Source organism: Hydra vulgaris, chromosome 01, assembly GCF_038396675.1.
Source record: "Hydra vulgaris chromosome 01, alternate assembly HydraT2T_AEP".
Classification (NCBI taxonomy): Eukaryota; Metazoa; Cnidaria; class Hydrozoa; order Anthoathecata; family Hydridae; genus Hydra; species Hydra vulgaris.
The window spans coordinates 10,744,749-10,765,432 of NC_088920.1; the positions used below are offsets into that span (position 1 = coordinate 10,744,749).

Consider the following 20,684-nt stretch of genomic DNA (forward strand, 5'->3'; position numbering starts at 1 on the left):
GAAGAGTTAATCCCAGAAATAAGTGTTCAGCCCAATACAATAATAAGTCTGTTATTAAAAATAAAATAACCTTGAATTTCAGAATATTATTTATTAAAATAAAAAAAAGCATATGAGTTAATTGGTCATAGTGCCTTTCTTTACCATATATAATTATATATAAATATATATATATATACATATATATATATATATATATATATATATATATATATATATATATATATATATATATATATATATATATATATATATATATATATATATATATATATATATATATATATATATATATATATATATATAATATATATATATATATATATATATATATATATATATATATATATATATATATATATATATATATATATATATATATATAATTATATATATATATATGTATATATATATTTTTTCGCTATATAGTTTTATTAAAGTCGTAAACCATTATATAAATACAAATAGCAAGAAAGTAGGGGAAAGAAGAAGACATAATTGGTTTTATCACCAAGCCCCTTAGTCTATACCGTAAATATAAGACAACAAAAATTAAAAAACGTAACAATATATAATATAAAACGTTTTTCTACAGACTTAATAAAATAAAAATCATCGGTCCTGAAGTCCTACTTCAACTTTTTGTTTTTGCATTGGTTTAGAAAAGTTAAAAACAAAAAGAAAAATAAAAGTTAGTACAAGGATACTATATTACTAAAAAGCAAGCAAGCAAATACGCGTAATCCTGAAGCGTTCTTTTTACATCAGCATATACCTTGAAATATATGAATAATTCTTATAATCCATAATTTTTATTTTTTTAAAAAAATAAAGAATTTAAGCAATAACAAGTGGCACAATCCTTTTCTAAGATCGTCAAGCCCATAATGACAAACCTCTAATTATTGGGTAAGTTTAACAGTAGCAATTATTAAAACTTCAGAAAAAGCTGAGCGCTACGTCGTTCATCAGTAGTTTTTGCTTTAATTTATTCTTAAACTCATTAAACGTAGAAATTTTTATAAGTTCATTTGTTAATATATTATTCCATAATTTAATTTAATCCTAATCAACAGGTTTCAAAAATCCTACTTTAGAGGCAGGCTCGTAGCCACCAAAAATGCACTGCTAGGGAATGATACGCCCTACTTTATAACTTCTTCTGCAGAAAACAGATTCGTCAATTTCTACAATGCAACCAGGCCCACCATTTGGATCAGGATTATTTATAAAATAAGTAACACAAATACATCGGCAAAACTAATTCCAATCAACAAATGTATCGTCGCTAACAATGTTCGGTTCGTGACGTATATCGTTAATGGATAATCCTCGGCTTGATCCAGCACCTTTACTCCAGATATAGGTCAAACTTAAAATTTACCACAAACGTAAGAGCGATTTTTTAAAAAAAGACTTACTTTTCTAATGCTGAAAGTTCTTCTACAGCGTTTTACAGTGCATCTCCAAATGGACTGATCGACTGAATCATTTTTCTCTTGCAGTCTACATGGCACGCCACATACACTACAATTCATATTTTGTGGAAGCAAACCATGAGCTTTGCACCATCGAATTGTTTCCTTCATATTGTACTTAAACCGGACTCCTATTTCCGTTGAGGAAACAGAATTGAAGTCGTTCATAGTCGGTCTTCTAAGAGCCATAAAGAGTTAATAAACAAATGATAAAAAGTTCCTAATCTTTCTTTTTCACATTACCACGCTCGGAATATTTAAATTAAAATGGGGGTTCAACTTTTACATGTGTACAAAAAATAAATACGAAAAAAATAAGTACTTATAAGAAAACTTAATTCCTTAAATGAATAAAACAAAAAAAATTAAAACAACCGTTTTAGGCGTTTTTTAAATGTTCAAACTGTTAAATTTTGACGAAACAATTGTTAAAAAAGAAGGCGAATATTAGCGTTTTTAGTGTAGTTTTTTATACTATAAAAAAAACTAGAGTATTTTCCTCAAATTTATAGACCAATGTTTTTAAACGATTCTGAAACAGTATAGAATATTCTATCATAATCAATCTTAAAAAGAGGGGAGGGGGGAGGAAGAAAGTCGAATAGCGCCTTATATTGTTTCAGTATTGTTGAAATATGTTTATAATATGAAAGAGTTACAACCTATGTTGAAAAAACAAGTTTTTTTAATTTATTGTTAAAATATTAATATTATTTAGTTATTAAATTTAAATATAAAAATTTTTTATCCAAAACTTACAGCTCTTTTTGCAACTTTTTATAATTAAAAAACAAGCATACTTGCTAATACAACTTTCTTTTGATACCAATTAAAAAAGACAAAATCTTTAAGGAAAATTCTCTAATACTTTACTTTCACAATAAATCACAATAGAATAAAACTTTCACAATAAAATAACAATAATTATTTGACTTTAAAACGATACCAAACACCAGCCTTCTTATGTTACTTCTCGTGTTACACTAGGTAAACAATATATAATAGAAGTCAAAATTACGCCTCGTTTTCAAATTTAAAACGGTTGCCGTAGTTATTGTGGAGCAGCGGCATGTTGTATGAAAGAAGAAGTTTTTTTAAATGTTACAATTTTGCTGTACTAAAAACTTATTTAACCATTATTATAAATATGAGTTGTAGAATTTTGGTTCGTAGGCTTTGTTATTATCTTTCTTATTTGTATATATTATAAATTATAATGTGATTATTATTATGGGGAACCATTGAGCGCCCAGTTTATAAGTATATATATATATATATATACATATATATATATGTGTTTATATAAATAATTTAATTAATTATGAAATCAATTATAATGATACAGACTTGCATAAAGTATTAAAAAGTAATTGTTACGCTATTGCTGTAATTTATGTCTGAAGTATAAATAATTGATTAAGGCAGGCCCGTAGGAACCAAAAATTATTTCGAGGAGGGGGAAGGCAGTGCTGGATTTGGGGGCCCTGAAATAGAACTAAGGACCTTTTTTTTCTTTTTTTATCCTTTTTTTAGTCATTTTAATCAAAATTATATATTTGAAAAAATATTTGGCAAGGCATACGGAGGCCCCTTCTGACCTTTTGGTTGTTACGCGCCTGTGAGGAAAAAGTCACTCATACAGAATTCTGATCAAAGGAGTGACACCAAATAATTATATTAACAAAAATTAATTTAAAAAATAGTAATAATAGCAATAATAACTTTATTCATTTATAGAGCAAAAGTAACAGCAGAAGTAATTATTTATAGTAATTGTAATAATAGTAGTAACAATAAAAACAGCAGTAACGAAAGTTATAAATAATAATGGCAAGAGCAATAAAATTTCTATAGTATTAAAAAATTATATAATAATTCATTAATTAATTCCATTAATCAACAGCTAACCTATAAAAAAGTTAATTTTTCTGACTAAAGGTATTAGTTTGCCAATATAAAATAATGTATATTTAGGAAAGGAAAGAGGTATAGTCAATCTCTTTACAAACACACAAAACACCCCTTATATACTGATCATAAGTACGACGGATGTGTATTTCAGGCTCTTTTGGAGTGCACAAAAAGCAACTTTTAGGCTTTGTATTCAATATTACTTATTATAAGTATAATTTGTTTTTTATTGACTTATTAAGTCTTTAATATCTCTTTTATAAATATATATATATATATATATATATATATATATATATATATATATATATATATATATATATATATACATATATATTTATATACATATATATGTATATATATATATAAATATATATATATATATATATATATATATATATAAATATATATATATATATATATATATATATATATATATATATATGTATATATATATATATATATATATATATATATATATATATATATATATATATATATATATGTATATATATATATATATATATATATATATATATATATATATATATATATATATATATATATATATATATATACTTCTCAATTTCGTATGACTTAGCAAAATCGATAAAAACTGTTTATCACATGCAACGTGACTAATCATTTTTTTAATGTGATTAGTCATCTTTTTCCAGCACACATTCATTTAAAAAATAGTTAGTATGCAATAGTATCTTAAACAGTTTTATGGATATACTTTTCAATGGTAATGTTTAATTGTGATTGAGTCACTGCAGACTGAAAAATGATAATTCCGCTGTTGCTATCATAAAAGTTTTCTTAAAACTATTTAGAAAATGAAGGGGCTAAATGCAGTGTCCGCCCCTCCCTGGTATTTAAGCTGGTGGTGGGGGGGGGGGGGATAAGCTCCCTCCACCCTTTCTGGTCGCCCTTCCTGTTTCTACGCCAGTATATATATATATATATATATATATATATATATATATATATATATATATATATATTTTTTTTTATATATATATATATAAACAAATATTTATATGTATATATATATATAAATATATATATATATATATATATATATATATATATATATATTTATATATTTATATATACATAAATATTTATATGTATATATATATATAAATATATATATATATATATATATATATATATATATATATATATATATATATATATATATATATATATATATATATATATATATATATATATATATATATATATATATATATATATATTTTCCTGCTCAGTTAAAAGTTATAATATGTTTTGTTGAACTTTGCTAACTTAATAATATTGATTAAAAAATCATGTTTCTAAATTTTTTTTGTTTATTTTAGAAATATGATGACAACAACCGTTTAATGATTATTTTGTGTTATTAAAATCATCGCTCAACTGTTATTGAATAAAACCCAGAAGTGGCAGCTTGCAGACTACTATTAAGTAGATGAATACTTTTTATGCATGAAAGGTGTTGTAGTTGCCCCTCCCAAAATAGATTGTTGATATTATTCACTTCAAACTTTTTTTTTATGCATTTAACCTAGAGTATCCTTCTAGTTTAAAACCGTTTTGGGAAATGATGGCATTATATCTTTTAAAAAAATTTTCCTTAATCAATAAAGGCTAGTCACGTATTGAAATCGTTAACTGTAAACAAACCATAAAGAGATTTTTAAGAACTTTTTTAATAAGTAGAATATATTCAGGAACCTGTTTTTGTAAACTTTATATTTAAATGTGTATATGTATGTTGAGTTTTATAATTATATTTTAATTATAAAACTTAACATACATATATAAAACTCCACTTTTATAATTATATTTTAATTTAATGAGAAACACACAAATTCTAATAACAATTTATATTTATTTTTTTTTCTTTTCTCAACGAGAAACTGTCAGGGTCTAACTACAATTTTTAATATTATTTATTTTCTCTACTCAAAGAGAATCTGTCAAAGTCTAATAACAATTTATATTATTTTTTATTTTTTCGCCTAATGAGAACCTGTCAAATTCAAATAAATATTTATATTAAGTTTTTTTTGTTTGCTCAGTGAAAACCTATCAAATTCTAATAACAATTTTATAATAGTTTTTTTCGGTACATAATAAAAACCTGTAAAATTTCAATAACAATTTATAGTAATTTTTCTTTACTATATTCAATATGAACCTGTCAAATTAAAATAAAAAGTTGTATTAATTTTATTTTCTCTACTCAATGAAAACCTGTCAAATATAAATTACAATTTATATATACATATACACATTTTTTTTTCTACTTAAGGAAAACCTGTCAAATTCTAGTAACAACATAAGTTAATTTTTTTTTCTATACACAATGAGGACCTGTTATATTGTTATTTGCACTTTTTTTCATAATTTTATTTAACTTATGCCGATCTCTCTAAGTACTACAAAAATAATATCTTTCTTTTAATTTTTTTTGCCGTCAGATAGATTTTAACTGGTCAAAGAACAATACTTAAACATTGATTTTCTCAAAATAAAAATATTGGACTAGTATTGTTCTTCTTTCCACCGACTCAATTTATATTAATTTTTTTTGTTTACTCAATGAGAACCTGCCAAATTCTAATAACAACTTAGATTAGTATATTAACCTCAAAAATTAGAGTTAAGACTAGCGTAAACATATTATTGTTAAACTTAAACTACAAAAGCATTTACAACAATTATCAATTGAAAAATTACTAAAACCGCCATTAAAGAATATTCTTGTTCTTAACTTAATAAAATCAAAGTTGCGTACCGTTTTCGTTAAGTCAAATTATTTGTTTGTCAAAATATCAATTCCAAAACCACTTGCGTTTTTAGAAATATTTATTGTTACTGTAGAATGTTTTTCCGTTAATCGATATGTGGATTTAAAAATTTGAGAATTATCTCGTTTGTTTTTACAAAAGTATAATACGCTTTAACTTATCAAGATTAACTTTACAAGATTAACTTTACAAGATTAACTTTACAAGATTAACTTTACAAGATTAACTTTACAAGATTAACTTTACAAGATTAACTTTACAAGATTAACTTTACAAGATTAACTTTACAAGATTAACTTTACAAGATTAACTTTACAAGATTAACTTTACAAGATTAACTTTACAAGATTAACTTTACAAGATTAACTTTACAAGATTAACTTTACAAGATTAACTTTACAAGATTAACTTTACAAGATTAACTTTACAAGATTAACTTTACAAGATTAACTTTACAAGATTAACTTTACAAGATTAACTTTACAAGATTAACTTTACAAGATTAACTTTACAAGATTAACTTTACAAGATTAACTTTACAAGATTAACTTTACAAGATTAACTTTACAAGATTAACTTTACAAGATTAACTTTACAAGATTAACTTTACAAGATTAACTTTACAAGATTAACTTTACAAGATTAACTTTACAAGATTAACTTTACAAGATTAACTTTACAAGATTAACTTTACAAGATTAACTTTACAAGATTAACTTTACAAGATTAACTTTACAAGATTAACTTTACAAGATTAACTTTACAAGATTAACTTTACAAGATTAACTTTACAAGATTAACTTTACAAGATTAACTTTACAAGATTAACTTTACAAGATTAACTTTACAAGATTAACTTTACAAGATTAAATTTACAAGATTAATTTTAACAAGATTAACTTCTTTTAATGCAGCGTATTTTTAGCCTTCATTTTGTTAGCCTTAAAAAGCGGGTTTATAAAAAAATAAAGGCTTTTACTCAGCGTTTTGGAAGTTAACGTAATTAATCCGATATTGCATTATGTTGCAAAGGTGCATCACATCAGTTAAAAACAAATAAATTTATTTATTTTAAAATATTATAAACTTTGCAGAAGTTTCTCTTTGTTTTATCATCATGATATTTTTTAAGTCATTACAACTTGTGTTTGGCTTTTAAACAATGCTCTAAAACTCAATAATTCAATTTTAGAACTTTTTATTTAAGAAACAAAATGTGTGCAATATAGGGTTAAAAATTTGAGCAAAATTGTTCAAATTTTTTTTTTTGTAAATACGAGCAATTACTCAGCGTTTTTGGAATAAATTGACCAGCTTTACACAAAATTTTTTTTGTGATAATGCTTAAATTTTAATTCACGTAAAGTTGAGTAAATACTTAAAAAATGCTGAGAAAAAGCAGTTCCTTATTTTTGTCATCCAGCCTATATAAGAATCGTTCAAACTAAATAGATACTGTTATTTGCAGCTTTGAAGCTGCAAATTATAGCAACATCAAACGAGATGGAACATTCTGACATTTCCGCAAATTCTACTACCTAATACATACTTTCTAACTCATTAACCTTACCTTTCTAATTCATTAATCTTACTTTAAAGCTAAGATGGATGGGTAATTTATACACTTTATTAGTGCGAAATTAACACAAAGTTCTAAAACCCTTTCCACCCAAAGAAAGCCATCAGTAATAATGAATTTCAATTATAGCCTTAGCAATTTTTTTTTTATTATATACAATCAAAACAACGTGTTTACGAAAGCTTAGACTTTGTTTCAATATATTAGAACAATAGTTTTCCGAAACATCTAGTTTTAACAATAACAAAAATAAACTTTTTTGCTCATTCTGTTTAAGATTCCAGAGAAGTGATAATGCGCCAGAGATTTGTATACATAAAATGGTTTTGCAAGTTTTACATAACTACTTTATAGAAACTTTATCTTTTTTTTTTAAATATGAAAATAATGTTTTTAATTAAGTTTAGAATTATAAAAAAGTTTGTAAAAAAAAGTCAATTTAAAAAAAAACGCTTTCTATATAAATTGTATAACAGTTATTGACCCTGCATCAAATCATAATATTTCTTGAACTATTGTATTTTTTTTTAACCCAACTTATAAAAGAATGCTATTTAAAAAGAATTGCTGCTAATGAAAAAATGTACAAAACATTAAAACACCCAGACAACAAGAAGAAAATGGTCTGATTATAGCTAGCTTTCATTATAGGATCTTTTTTTTTTTTTTTTTTTTTTTTTTTTTTTTTTTTTTTCTTTCTCTGTTTTAATATAATATAAGATTTTACAACTTCGTAATATAAAATTTCAATAAATAAAATAAGTAAAACAGATAGGGGCTCAAAGAAGATGAGGATGACAGTACGTTATCGCAATCTTTTCATAGAGCCCCTATAACAAGATTTCAAAAAAATATCGTAATATGTTAATGCGTAATAAAATTTCGATAAAATATCGTAATAAAACGTGTAATTCGCTAATAAAATTGATAAGCAACCAACAAAAGTAGAAATAAAACAAAAACAGATTTATGAGAAATTATTCAAAGTATGATTAACCAAAAACATTTCTTATATTTTAAAAATTTCTTTTTTTGTTAAAAACTTGAAGGAACTTAACGAATTTACCGTGCCTTTGAATCCTTTTTGAAAAGTATTCCATACTTTTGGACCTCGATATAGAATGCTGTACTCTGAATATTTGTTTATTATCCGAGGCAGTTTATATGTGTTGGACATATTCGCTCTAAGATTATAGCTATCATTTTTATTTATTTTAAACTTGTTATTAAAGCTTATAGGAGAGATATTGTGATTATAACGATACATGAAAATTAAATGCTGGTAGATATTAATTTCAAACACATTCATCATTTTCATATCTTTCATTAAGGGCTTAGCGTGTTCACGCCTATTTTTTGAGTAAATGATTCTGCAGGCATGTTTTTGTAGACTATAAATTTTTTTAATCTTTGCCGCTTGAGTACTTGCCCATGAAATGTTTGCATAGCTGATGAAGCTATGAATTAGCCCAAAGTAGATTAATTTAAGACTATTTTTATTGACGTAGGAGCGAACTCGATACATCAAACCTATTATTTTGGTGATTTTTGACTGGATATATATTATATGTGGAAGCCAGGATAATTTTTCATCAACAATGATTCCTAAGAATTTTATATTGGATTGCTTATTTACTAGTTTATCATTTAGAGATAGGTTAGGCAACTTGAGAGGAAGATTTTCTTCTTGTGTTTTTTTGTGAAATAGTATATACTTTGTTTTCTCAGCGTTAAGTGAGAGTTTGTTTGCCTTAAACCAGTTGTTTACTTTACACAGTTCAATATTCATGTCTGCATATAATTTCTTGATATCATTGTTGGTGAGAAATAAGTTTGTGTCATCTGCAAACATGACCGAGTTCATTTTTAAAGATGCATTACAAAAGTCATTTATATATATTAGAAAAAGAAGTGGACCAAGAATCGATCCTTGCGGGACTCCACATATGACATTTAATACTCCAGATTGGACATTATTTACATATTGTTTTCTGTTTGTAAGATAGCTTTTAATCCAATAATAACTTTTATTTATTATTCCGTAGTGCCTTAATTTATCTAATAGAATGCAATGGTCCACTGTATCGAATGCTTTTGATAAATCAAGAAACACTCCTAAAGTAAATTTATTATTTTCAAAACCATTAGTTATTTGATTTACTATTTCAATGATTGCATGCTCTGTAGAGAGATTTTTTTGAAAGCCAAACTGATTTGGGTAAAAAAAATTGTTTTTAATGAAGTAATCATAGATTCTATTATAAACTACACGTTCGAAGAGTTTTGAAAATACAGAAAGTATTGATATAGGCCTGTAGTTTGTAATGTCAGAATGATCATTACATTTGTATAATGGAATTACTTTTGCCAATTTAAGTACATCCGGAAATATCCCAGAATTTAATGAGAGCTTAAGTATATGAAACAGGGGTCTATTAAGACTGTGTTTGTTTGCAATAACTATATCACTAGATATCTCATCAAATCCTGGAGCCTTTTTTTTTTTTAAGGAGGCAAAGGCTGCCTCTAATTCTTCATAGCCTAATTCATAATCAAGCATGGTAACGTTATTCGTGTTTTTAAGATAGGTTTTAAAGGATACAGATGTTGGTACAATTTTATTTACAAGATTTGGACCAATATTTGTAAAATATTTATTGAATTCTTCTGAAATTAGTTTTTGACAAAATATATCGTTATTTTCAATAACAATTCGTTTAGGAAGAGAAGGTGAATTTAGTTTTTCTCTTCCCATTAAGAGATTAATGATGGACCATGTTTTTTTGCTATCAAATTTGCATTTGTTAATTTGATTACTGTAATATTTTTTTTTTGCATTTTTAATGAGATCTTGGTAAAAAAATTTATAATTTTTGTAATTTTTTTCATTATCATTGTTTCTATTTTTCAAAAATTTATTGTAAAGTTTTTGCTTTTTTTTTGAGCACTTTAATAACGATTTATCCATCCACGGATTAGCAATTGCTTTTGACTTAATTGTTATTATCTCTTTTGGACAGGTTTCATTAAAGTACTCCAAAAATGTACTTAAAAAGGCATTGTAAGCTTCATTAGTATCTTTACATTTATATACGTTGTTCCATGTTTCTTGTTTTAGTCTACTTGTTAATTTATTAGTGTTACTCAGTTTTAAATTTCGTTTTTTTAAATGTATAATTTTTGAATGACAATCAGACATAGATTTAAAGTTTTTTATTTTTATGAATATCGGGAAATGATCGCTAATATCTGTCAAAAATATACCGGTTTCAAATGTCGTTTCTAAATAATTATTGATAAAAATATTGTCTATTGCTGTTGCAGAGGTTTTTGTTACTCGCGTTGGTTTATTAATAGTTGACAAGACATTAAATTTAAAAAGCATATCAAAAAAAGATTTTATTTTTGGAAATTTTGTGTTAGAAAGAGCATCAAGATTTATGTCACCAGTTATATATAATGTCTTATTTTCTTTATTTATTTTCATAATCGTATTTTTGATAAAAGTTTCGAAATTTTTTATTTTTCCACTCGGTGGACGATAAACACATCCAACTAAAATGTTTCGGTATTTTTTATTAATAATTTCAATGAAAAGGCTTTCATAATTATCATTTGAAAAGCATAGTATATTTTTTATCTTGAAAGCATATTTTTCTAAGACATAAATTCCTAATCCTCCTCCTTTTTTCCCATTTCCTCTTGATTGACTTATTAGTTTATAAAATGGTAATATATAATTAGAATTTAATTCAAGAGAACTTTCTGTATCATGCCAAGTCTCTGAAATAGATATGATGTCGAACGTGTAGTTTAAAATATTTAAAAATTCTTTAAGTTTATCAAAATTTTGCTGCATGCTTCTAATGTTTATGTGTAATACAGAAAATGAGCCATCATCTGCTATTACTTTAAATTCAAAAGGATCAATATACGGTGTGTTAATTAAGTTCATTTGAGTTTCTTGAAAAATATTTATATTTTCTTCTGATAGGTTATTTATAAAGTTGTCCTCAAAAAAGTCTAAATTTAAATTGTGAAAATCTAATTTCTGTGGAAAAAGCGCTGCCATTTTTTAAAAATGTATAATTTAAAAATATTTAATATAATTAAAAACGAAAATACTCAAAACGCTTACTCGTTTACGCATGTCGGAATAACATCTGTGTTGCGGGTGTTTTCTCGAAATTCGTGAACAATCAGTTTGTTGTAAACAACTTTTGCAAAATAGCCATTTTGACGATGTATCTTCGCCTGATCAAAAAGTTCCTTTCGAATTTTTCGCGTGGTAAAACTAAAATCTTCGTTTAGAAAGATATTAGTTCCTTTTAATTTTCTTGCTCTTTCCAAAATTGTTTTTTTGTCCTCGTAATCCCGGAGCTTCAAGACAATTGTTCGCTCTCGTTTATCATTAGCTACTCCCACTCGATGAGCCCGATCAATTATAATTTCTTTTTCAATACCAAGATTATCTTTAAATAGTTGCTTTACCTTTTTTTTTGTGATTTCCCAATTCTTTTCTTCATTATTTTCAACGACCCCGTCAATTCTTAAATTGATTCTTCTGTTACGGTCTTCAATATCAACGCTTTTTAATTTTAACTCAATATTGTCAGAAGATATTTTACCCTGCATTTTTCGTACATTTGATAAATCGTCGTGAACTTTATTAATTTTTTCCTCAACTGCTCTAGCTTTATCGTTAAATACATCGCCAACAAAATTTAATCCAGATTTCATTTCGTCGAGTTCTCGCCGAACTTCTTTAAAACTAGATTGAAAGTTATCAAACCTCTCATTTATGTTCGATAATGCTTCATGAAAAAAAGACAAAATTGTTTCTTTTTGAATATTTAGTAGCTCTCTCATCATAGCAATCGAAACTAACTCTTCTGATTTAGACATATCAACTTTTATTTAACGAATTAAAAAAAATTTCAAAAAATATTTAACTGTAAGAAAACGCGTCTGTTCACCACGATGTTCGCCACCGAAAAAAAAAAAAAAAAAAAAAAAAAAAAAAAAATCTGGTAATGGTCAGCGAATCTGGTAATGGTCAGCGAATCTGACCATTACCAGAAAAAATCTGGTAATGGTCACAGGATCTGGTAATGGTCAGCGAATTTATTATGGGACAGATAAAGTTCCGTTCTTGGCTAGTCACTTTTGAAAAGCCGCAGACCATAGTCAAGGCTTTATAAAATGACCTGAGCTTTGCAGCTGCAAAAAAGCAAGGATTATTCGCTGGCTAGCCACGGCTGGTCCATGATAAAATACTTAGAGAAAAAAAGGATCTTCGCCAACGTAGGCAGCTGCAGCTAGTCCAGCGCGACAGTCAATACAGGACCAGTGTGGGATCATATTATTCTTCTGTTTGGGTAGCAGTTGTGTATCCACTATATTCGCAGCAGAGTCTAGGAAAGGCCATGTCCGGTGCTCCTATATATATAGTTACAAATCAATTTCCATAACCTCCTATTAAAACCGGCATGACTAAAAAAAATATCATTACGAAAGCGTGAGCTGTTACTATGACATTATATAAATGATCATCTCCTATTACTTTTCCTGGTGCTGAAAGCTCTATTCTGATTAGCATACTTAAAGCAGTTCCTATAATTCCAGAAAATGCCGCAAAAATTATATATAAAGTTCCTATATCTTTGTGATTAGTTGAAAATATTCAACGTGTGATTCAATTATACACTCACCTTTTGATAAATTAGATAGTTTTCTATTTTTCCTATTATTGGAATTATTAATAAAAAATAAAAAAATAAAATAAACTAGAAATTATACTAATCAATATATAAGGACTTTCTATAGGTTTAGAACCTACACAAGTTAATAAAATAAAATTTGCTATAAACATTCAATATAATAATTTTCCTATAGGTCTGAAAGTTAATGAAAAAAGTTTATTAGTATGTAAAAATGGAATAATAAACAAGATTATTATACTTAAAATTAAAACTAAAACTCTACCTAACTTATTAGGAAATGATCTTTATATAGCATAAGCAATTAAAAAGTATCATTCTGGCATTATATGAACAGGAGTTACTAATGAATTAGCTTTAATAAAATTTTCCGGATCACCTAAAGCATTAGTATAAAATTTTCTGGATCACCTAAAGCATTAGTATAAAAAAATACTATAAATAATAAAATAAATATTATTATAAAAAACACATAAACATCTTTTATTGCAAAATATCAATGAAATGGTACCTTATCAAAGTTACTATTAATTCCTAAAGGGTTACTAGACCCAACACTATGAATTAATTCTATATGAATTAAAATTAAAGATGCTAACACAAATGGAAATAAGTAATGTAAACTGAAAAAATCTACCTAAAGTGGCATTATTTACACTAAATCCACCCCAAATTCATTGAACTATGTCATCTCCTATATAAGGAATTGCAGATATACCTGATAATCAAATAGATTTTTTTTGATAACTCCCATAATATAAACTTTTGCCTATATAAATATAAACACAAATAAAAAACAAAGAAGCTCCGTTATCATGAATTGATTTTAATAAAAATCAATAATTTACATCCCTACATATATGAGCTATTGACTTAAAAGCTAAAATTATGTCTCCACAATAATGCATTGCTAAAAAAATTCCAGTGACCATTTGAATTGCAAAACATAATCCTTATAAGGACCCGAAATTTCATAAATAATTTATATTAGATGGAGAAGGTAGATCGATTAAAGTAGAATTAATATCTTTTATAAGATTATTGTTTTTCCTAATTCTCATTATATAGAAATTTTATTATAAGAACTAAATGTTATAGAATCACTTAATATATTAGGATACATTCCTAATGCAATGATAAATATTACTAATGGTAATAGACTTTGAAACTCAAAACCTATAATATCTCTTGGAAATTTTAAATGAGGTGAACTAGAACCAAAAAACATTCTATTGTAAACTCATAACGAATAAATTATAAATAAAGAAAATTTAAAAGCCGAAAATTTTAAAAATGATTCAGCAATAAATTTAATGTTAGTGGAAATGAAATATTAGCTAAAATTGAAGTGAATATAGTTATGCTTAAAATAGGCATAGTAATTGTTAAACCTTTAAAGTATTTTATAATTCTAGAATGATATCTAAAATATACAATTGAAGTAATAATAAATAAACCTGGACTATATAAACCATGAGCAATCATCATTAACATTGATCCAACTAATCCTTCATTAGAGTGTGAGAAAATACCTATAGCCACTAAACCCATATGAGATACTGAGGAATAAGCAATTAAGCATAAACTATGGCTATAATACTCATTATAATAAATAATGGATAATAAAATTGAGAGGCTAATGGAAAAATTGATAACAAAATCTAATTAAGCCATAACCCCCAATTTCAAAGTATTCCTGCAAATAAAATTGGATCTGCTATTATGTCTAATATGAATTGGTACCATTGGTATTTTTACAGCTAAACCTATAAAAAACCAATGGTACCTATAAAAAAGAATTAGTATTAATAATAAATGATAAACTTAGTGGCTAATAAGATTTTCATAATAAACCCATTAATTGATCATATCTTAATCTAGGAAAAGAAGTTCTGACTCAAACAAATAAAAATACAAACACAATCATTTTTAAAAATAAAATAAAATTAATAATAAAAAAGTAATTACTTCAACTTCCTAAAAACAAAATCACAAAAAAAGCACTAGTAAATATTATATGAGAGTATTCTGCCAAAAAGAATAAAGCAAAAGACATTGAAGAATATTCTACATTATAACCAGAAACTAATTCTGACTCACCTTTAATTAAGTCAAAGGAGTTTTATTAGTTTCTATAGCTATTGGTCATAAAGGAAAAACATAAGAAATACTTTGATTTTGTGAATTTATTAAAGAAAAAAATGGTTAAAGTTCCAGGACATAAAATACATGAAAAAATAACTAAACTAATACATACTTCATAACTTATCATTCGAGCAGCAGCTCTCAATGAACCTAAAAAAGGATATTTAGAATTACTAGATTACCCAGATAAAAGTATAGAATAAATGTTTATTGAAGAGATAGCAAAAACAAACGTTATTCCCAAATTAAAATCAAAAATCAAATTATTTTCTCCTAATGGAATTATTATTCAATTAAATAATGATAAAGTTAAAGCTAAAATAGGAGAAAATAAGTAAAGAAATATATTAATATGATTAGGAATAATCAATACTTTTGAAACTAATTTTACACCATCAGGTAAAGGCTGTAATAATCCGTATATTCCTACTACATTAGGACCTTTTCTATTTTGGCTGTAACCTAAAATTTTTTCTTTCTGCTAAAGTCAACTTTCCATTAGCTTACACTTCTTCTTTTAGAAGATCAAATAATTAAAATTCTTAAAAATTTTCCTATATATGCATTATTAACGAACTACCTTTCATAAATCACTCAAGTCATTAAAAATAGGAAATAAAAAAAACTTTTCGGTTTTCTTCTCCTCTAAAAGAGGATGAACCGACCCTCCCCTCAGATCCAGACGCAGCACTGGTGCACCCCCTGCTGTGGCTGACGCAGGGGGCCCGCACCGCACCAACCCCCCCCCTTTTTTTTTTGTTCTTTTAACAATGGTTATGTAAATCTTTTTCTGTATTTAATAAGTATATAAATTAAGTATTCTTATATAATGCATCACAATATGAATTACATTTAATATGATTCAAATTCATTTTTAATTTATTCTAGCTATTACCAATAGTTTGCTTACTTTGCATAACTTGCAATAGTATTGTCTAGTCTCTTTATGTGTATGTATTTCAACATGAATCGGTTTGATTTTTAACGTTTATATAGTTTACTACGAATATATTAGTTTTAATATACATTAGTTTGTAAGTGACACTGGTTAACGAATATTTATGTTTAATTTGTTTATTATTTAATGTTTGTATTGATTATTTAACATTTATCTCAGCTTATCTAATACACTGGCAAAATATTAGACACACTGAGAAAGTATTTGGCTTAGAAAATCAGTGTATTTGATAAAGTTAGGTAACTTTTGTATCAAAGATAATTAGTAGTATCTTTTTAATATCTTTGTAATGGCTTTACTTTGCAATAAGGTTTGAAATTAAAACAATTAATAGTATGGTAAAAGTTGATTAAGTTTTAAAACATCTTACTTTATGATAAACGTTTTATTATACTTTTGTTTTGTTAAATTATTTTTGTCTTTTTGTTGAGGCAGCCTTTCTAGTAGGAATAAGGTTAGTGAACAGATCTATCTACTTTATACTTCTTATATTTTTACTTTATTGTTAAATATAGTACATTTATCAGAATATGTAAATAATGTAAAAGTTTGTGTATAAATCGTTTTTACTTTTAGTTTATTATATTGTTTAAATAAAAGCAAATACATTTGTTTGGTAGTATAAAGGATGTTGTTCATCGTTTATATCATTTATTACATTGTCAGTTTTTATATGCATCTAATATTTTTATTATTAATTTAAAACACTAATTAAAGTGGCGAAATGAAAACGAATTACCCAGAAAAGATGAAAGCGTTACCTTTGAAATTTAATTTATAATTTTGTTTCAAGAACAAAAGAGTGGACGAAAAAAATTACGGCAAATTTTTAAAAAAATCAGAAAAGGAAGTTTACTTAATGAGCAAGATTTTACTTTACAGTTTATTTTATACTTATATAGTTATTTAATTTAAGCACATTTATTATGTTTATTTATTTATTAGGTTTTTAATTTACTCTAATATAATATGAAATCTGAATCATAATATGAGTGGAATAAAAGAAATAGATTAGTACAGATATTCAATACTTGAGGGAGTATAATTAAAATGTCTCTTCAATTTTAGAGGCCTTAGAGCAATGTATAAATTTTTTTTATTTAAGTTCTTTTATTCACTTATATAAGTCAGAAGATTTAAGGCGATTTAAGTCTTGAGTTTGTTATTTGCTGCTTATTGTTTAACTAAATATTTTAAAAAGATCCTTTAAAAATTTTAGAGTTTTTTGCTGTGTTTAAAGTATAACTTTGCAGGGTTAAAAATTGTATTTGCTTAATAAAACTGATAATGTTCACTATTGCTGCCATATTTCAGCATCATGGTTCTAACGAAAATGTTTCTCATATGTTTACAACTTTTAAAGGTAAAACAGGGCTATAATTAGTTAGGTTTCTTGTGTGTAGTATCTTTGGACAAAAAATTTGTCCAAATATCAATCCAAAATATCAAAAATAATACTAAACAAATTACAGTCTTAGAAAAAGATATAGAAGAAATATTATTAAGCTTCAATTTTAAAGGACACTTTTTTGAAGAGAAAATAAAGACCACAATTACTTTTCAGGTGAAAAAGAAACATCTGGTATCGTTGAGCAAAATCATAATAATGGACGCAAGTTATTTTGGGATTGATATTTGGACAAATTGTTTGTCCAAATATCAATCCCCTAATCATTTGCGCTACATTAAGTAGTTCTATTTTTAGGAGTCAAACGGTCCGCTATTATGATTTTGCTCAACGATATCAGATGTTTCTTTTTAACCTGAAAAGTAATTGTGGTCTTTAAAAATATTTGGAAAACCTTTGACTTTTCTTACAAGTTAAGCAATTGCTAAAAGTAAGTAATTTATATTATTAAATAAGATCTCTATTCTTTTTATACTTTTATTTTATTTTTCCTTTATATGTATTACTTGTTAATAAAACAATTTATTTTTTGCTTATTTTTTGTTTATGGTTTCAATTCTTAACAATTTTTAATCTTTCAGTATAATAGCTAATCTTTAAGTAAAATAAAAGTTAATTTTTACTTAAAAGAACTTCTTGTTTTAAACTTCTTTATTGACTTTTTATGTATTTTAATGATATGACATTTTACCACGAAAGTTATTTAACCGGCATTGGCAACCAGATCCCAAAGCAAGTTAATATTTATTTTGTTTGTTTATTTCTTAGATATTTCTTAGATGCTCGTTTATTTCTTAGATTTCCTGTAATTTTTTTTTGAAATTTTACCGTTTATAATTTGTGAGAAATGCTTTTTTTAAACATATTATAAAATAAACAACTAAAATAAAAAAATAAATAAATATATATATACATATATATATATATATATATATATATATATATATATATATATATATATATATATATATATATATATATATATATATATATATATATATATATATATATTTATATATATATATATATATATATATATATATACATTTATATATATATATATATATATATATATATATATATATATATATATATATATATATATATATATATATATATATATATATATATATATATATATGTATATGTATATATATATATATATATATACAACTACTATTTCAAAAATATATATACATATATTTTTTAAATAGTAGTTCCAAAATAGCAACTAAACTTCAAATATATATTTTGTGAATGTTTATACAAAAATAAAATTTGGCGTTATCACTTATTATCTATTATCACCTTTTAAAGCAGGCCTTCTATATAAGTATCGTGTATTATTTCAAGAATCAGCATAACTCACATCTGAAATTCAGTGTTTTTTTAAATGGCATCCAATGTAAAAAAATGAAAAGGTATCAATAGAAAAATAAATGCTCTTTTAAATTCGTCAAGTGAGGATAAGACAGTTGTTGAACAACATGTTATTGATTTTTCTCTTCTTACATAAAAATCAACATCGCTTGGTTCTACAACTGTTTCATCTTATTTGATGACTTATATTCAGTGAATAGTGACAATGAATTATTGGAAAGTATAGGTATGTCAGACAATGTTTTTTTATGCAATAATGCTTACTTAACTGATGATTATTATCCAAACAGTAGTGAATTTGATTGTAACAATACAGATTGTTACAGTAGTGATCATTCTAATGAGGGTGAAATTTCATCATTAGATAAAAAGCTTGCTCGATGTGCAACTAGAAATCGTTAAATTCGTTTATCTGTTAATGAACTTTTATCTATCCTTCGTGAAAATGGTTGTCCTCTTCCCAAATATGCAAGCACTTTTTTAAAAACACCAAGAAAAATACCAGTAGAAAAAAAATATGGTGTGGTTTACGCATATTATGGACTATTTAAAGGAGTTAAAAGTGTTCTAAGTAAAAAAAATGTTGTTGGTAATATTTTCAAGTTGTCATTAAATATTAATGGAATTCCTCTTTTTAAATCATCAAGTATGCAGATGTGGCCAATTCTTGCAGGCTTTGATATTTCTGATATATTTGTTATTGTTATCTTTTATGGTGATCATAAACCAGACAATATTAATGAATATTTGTTAGATTTTGTTAAGGAATGGAATTACTTAAGGCACACTGGAATTATGTTCAATGGAGACCAGATAAGCATAGAGATTAAATCTTTTGTTTGTGATGCACCTTCTAGAGCATTTTTAAAGTGTATTGTCCCTCATTTTGTTTATTATTCCTGTAAAAAGTGCATTATTCATGGAACACATGAAGAAAGAGTGGTACTTAATGAAGATAAACATTTTCAATTGAGAGATGAAATTACTTTTGAACAGTTTGGATATCACAATAATCATCAATGATCAATGTCTCCTTTAACTGGAATTTGAACTGATTGCATTTATTCTTTCACACTTGATTACATGAATCTTGTATGTTTAGGTGTAATGCGTCGCATCTTAAATTATCGGAAAAAAGGACCAGGTGGGAAAATCTCAAGTATTGGTGAGTAATAATGGATGTATACCAAGTGAGTTTGCTCGGCAACCTAGAAGTTTAAATGCCTTGAATAGATGGAAAGCGACAGAATTTTGACAATTTTTATTATGCACTAGTCCGGCTG

General features: G+C 25.4%; 2 protein-coding genes across 2 annotated transcripts in view; both read right to left on the minus strand.

The window, feature by feature from the left end:
- LOC136075100 (uncharacterized) overlaps nt 1–2,465 on the minus strand; it is a 140,211-nt gene extending 137,746 nt beyond the window's left edge. Inside the window, exon 1 of the mRNA XM_065787365.1 lies at nt 2,238–2,465. The gene's annotated coding sequence lies outside the window, so the exon portion shown is untranslated. The remainder of the gene's footprint in view (nt 1–2,237) is intronic.
- Nucleotides 2,466–11,924: 9,459 nt separating this feature from the next.
- LOC136074079 (uncharacterized) lies at nt 11,925–12,695 on the minus strand. Its single transcript, XM_065786380.1, has one exon. The coding sequence runs from the start codon at nt 12,693–12,695 to the stop codon at nt 11,925–11,927; it is 771 nt and encodes a 256-aa protein (XP_065642452.1).
- Between the last annotated feature and the right edge of the window lie 7,989 nt (nt 12,696–20,684).

Excerpts from the sequence above, each read along its gene's own strand:
- LOC136074079 (XM_065786380.1), bottom strand. The coding sequence starts at position 12,695 with ATGTCTAAATCAGAAGAGTTAGTTTCGATTGCTATGATGAGAGAGCTA.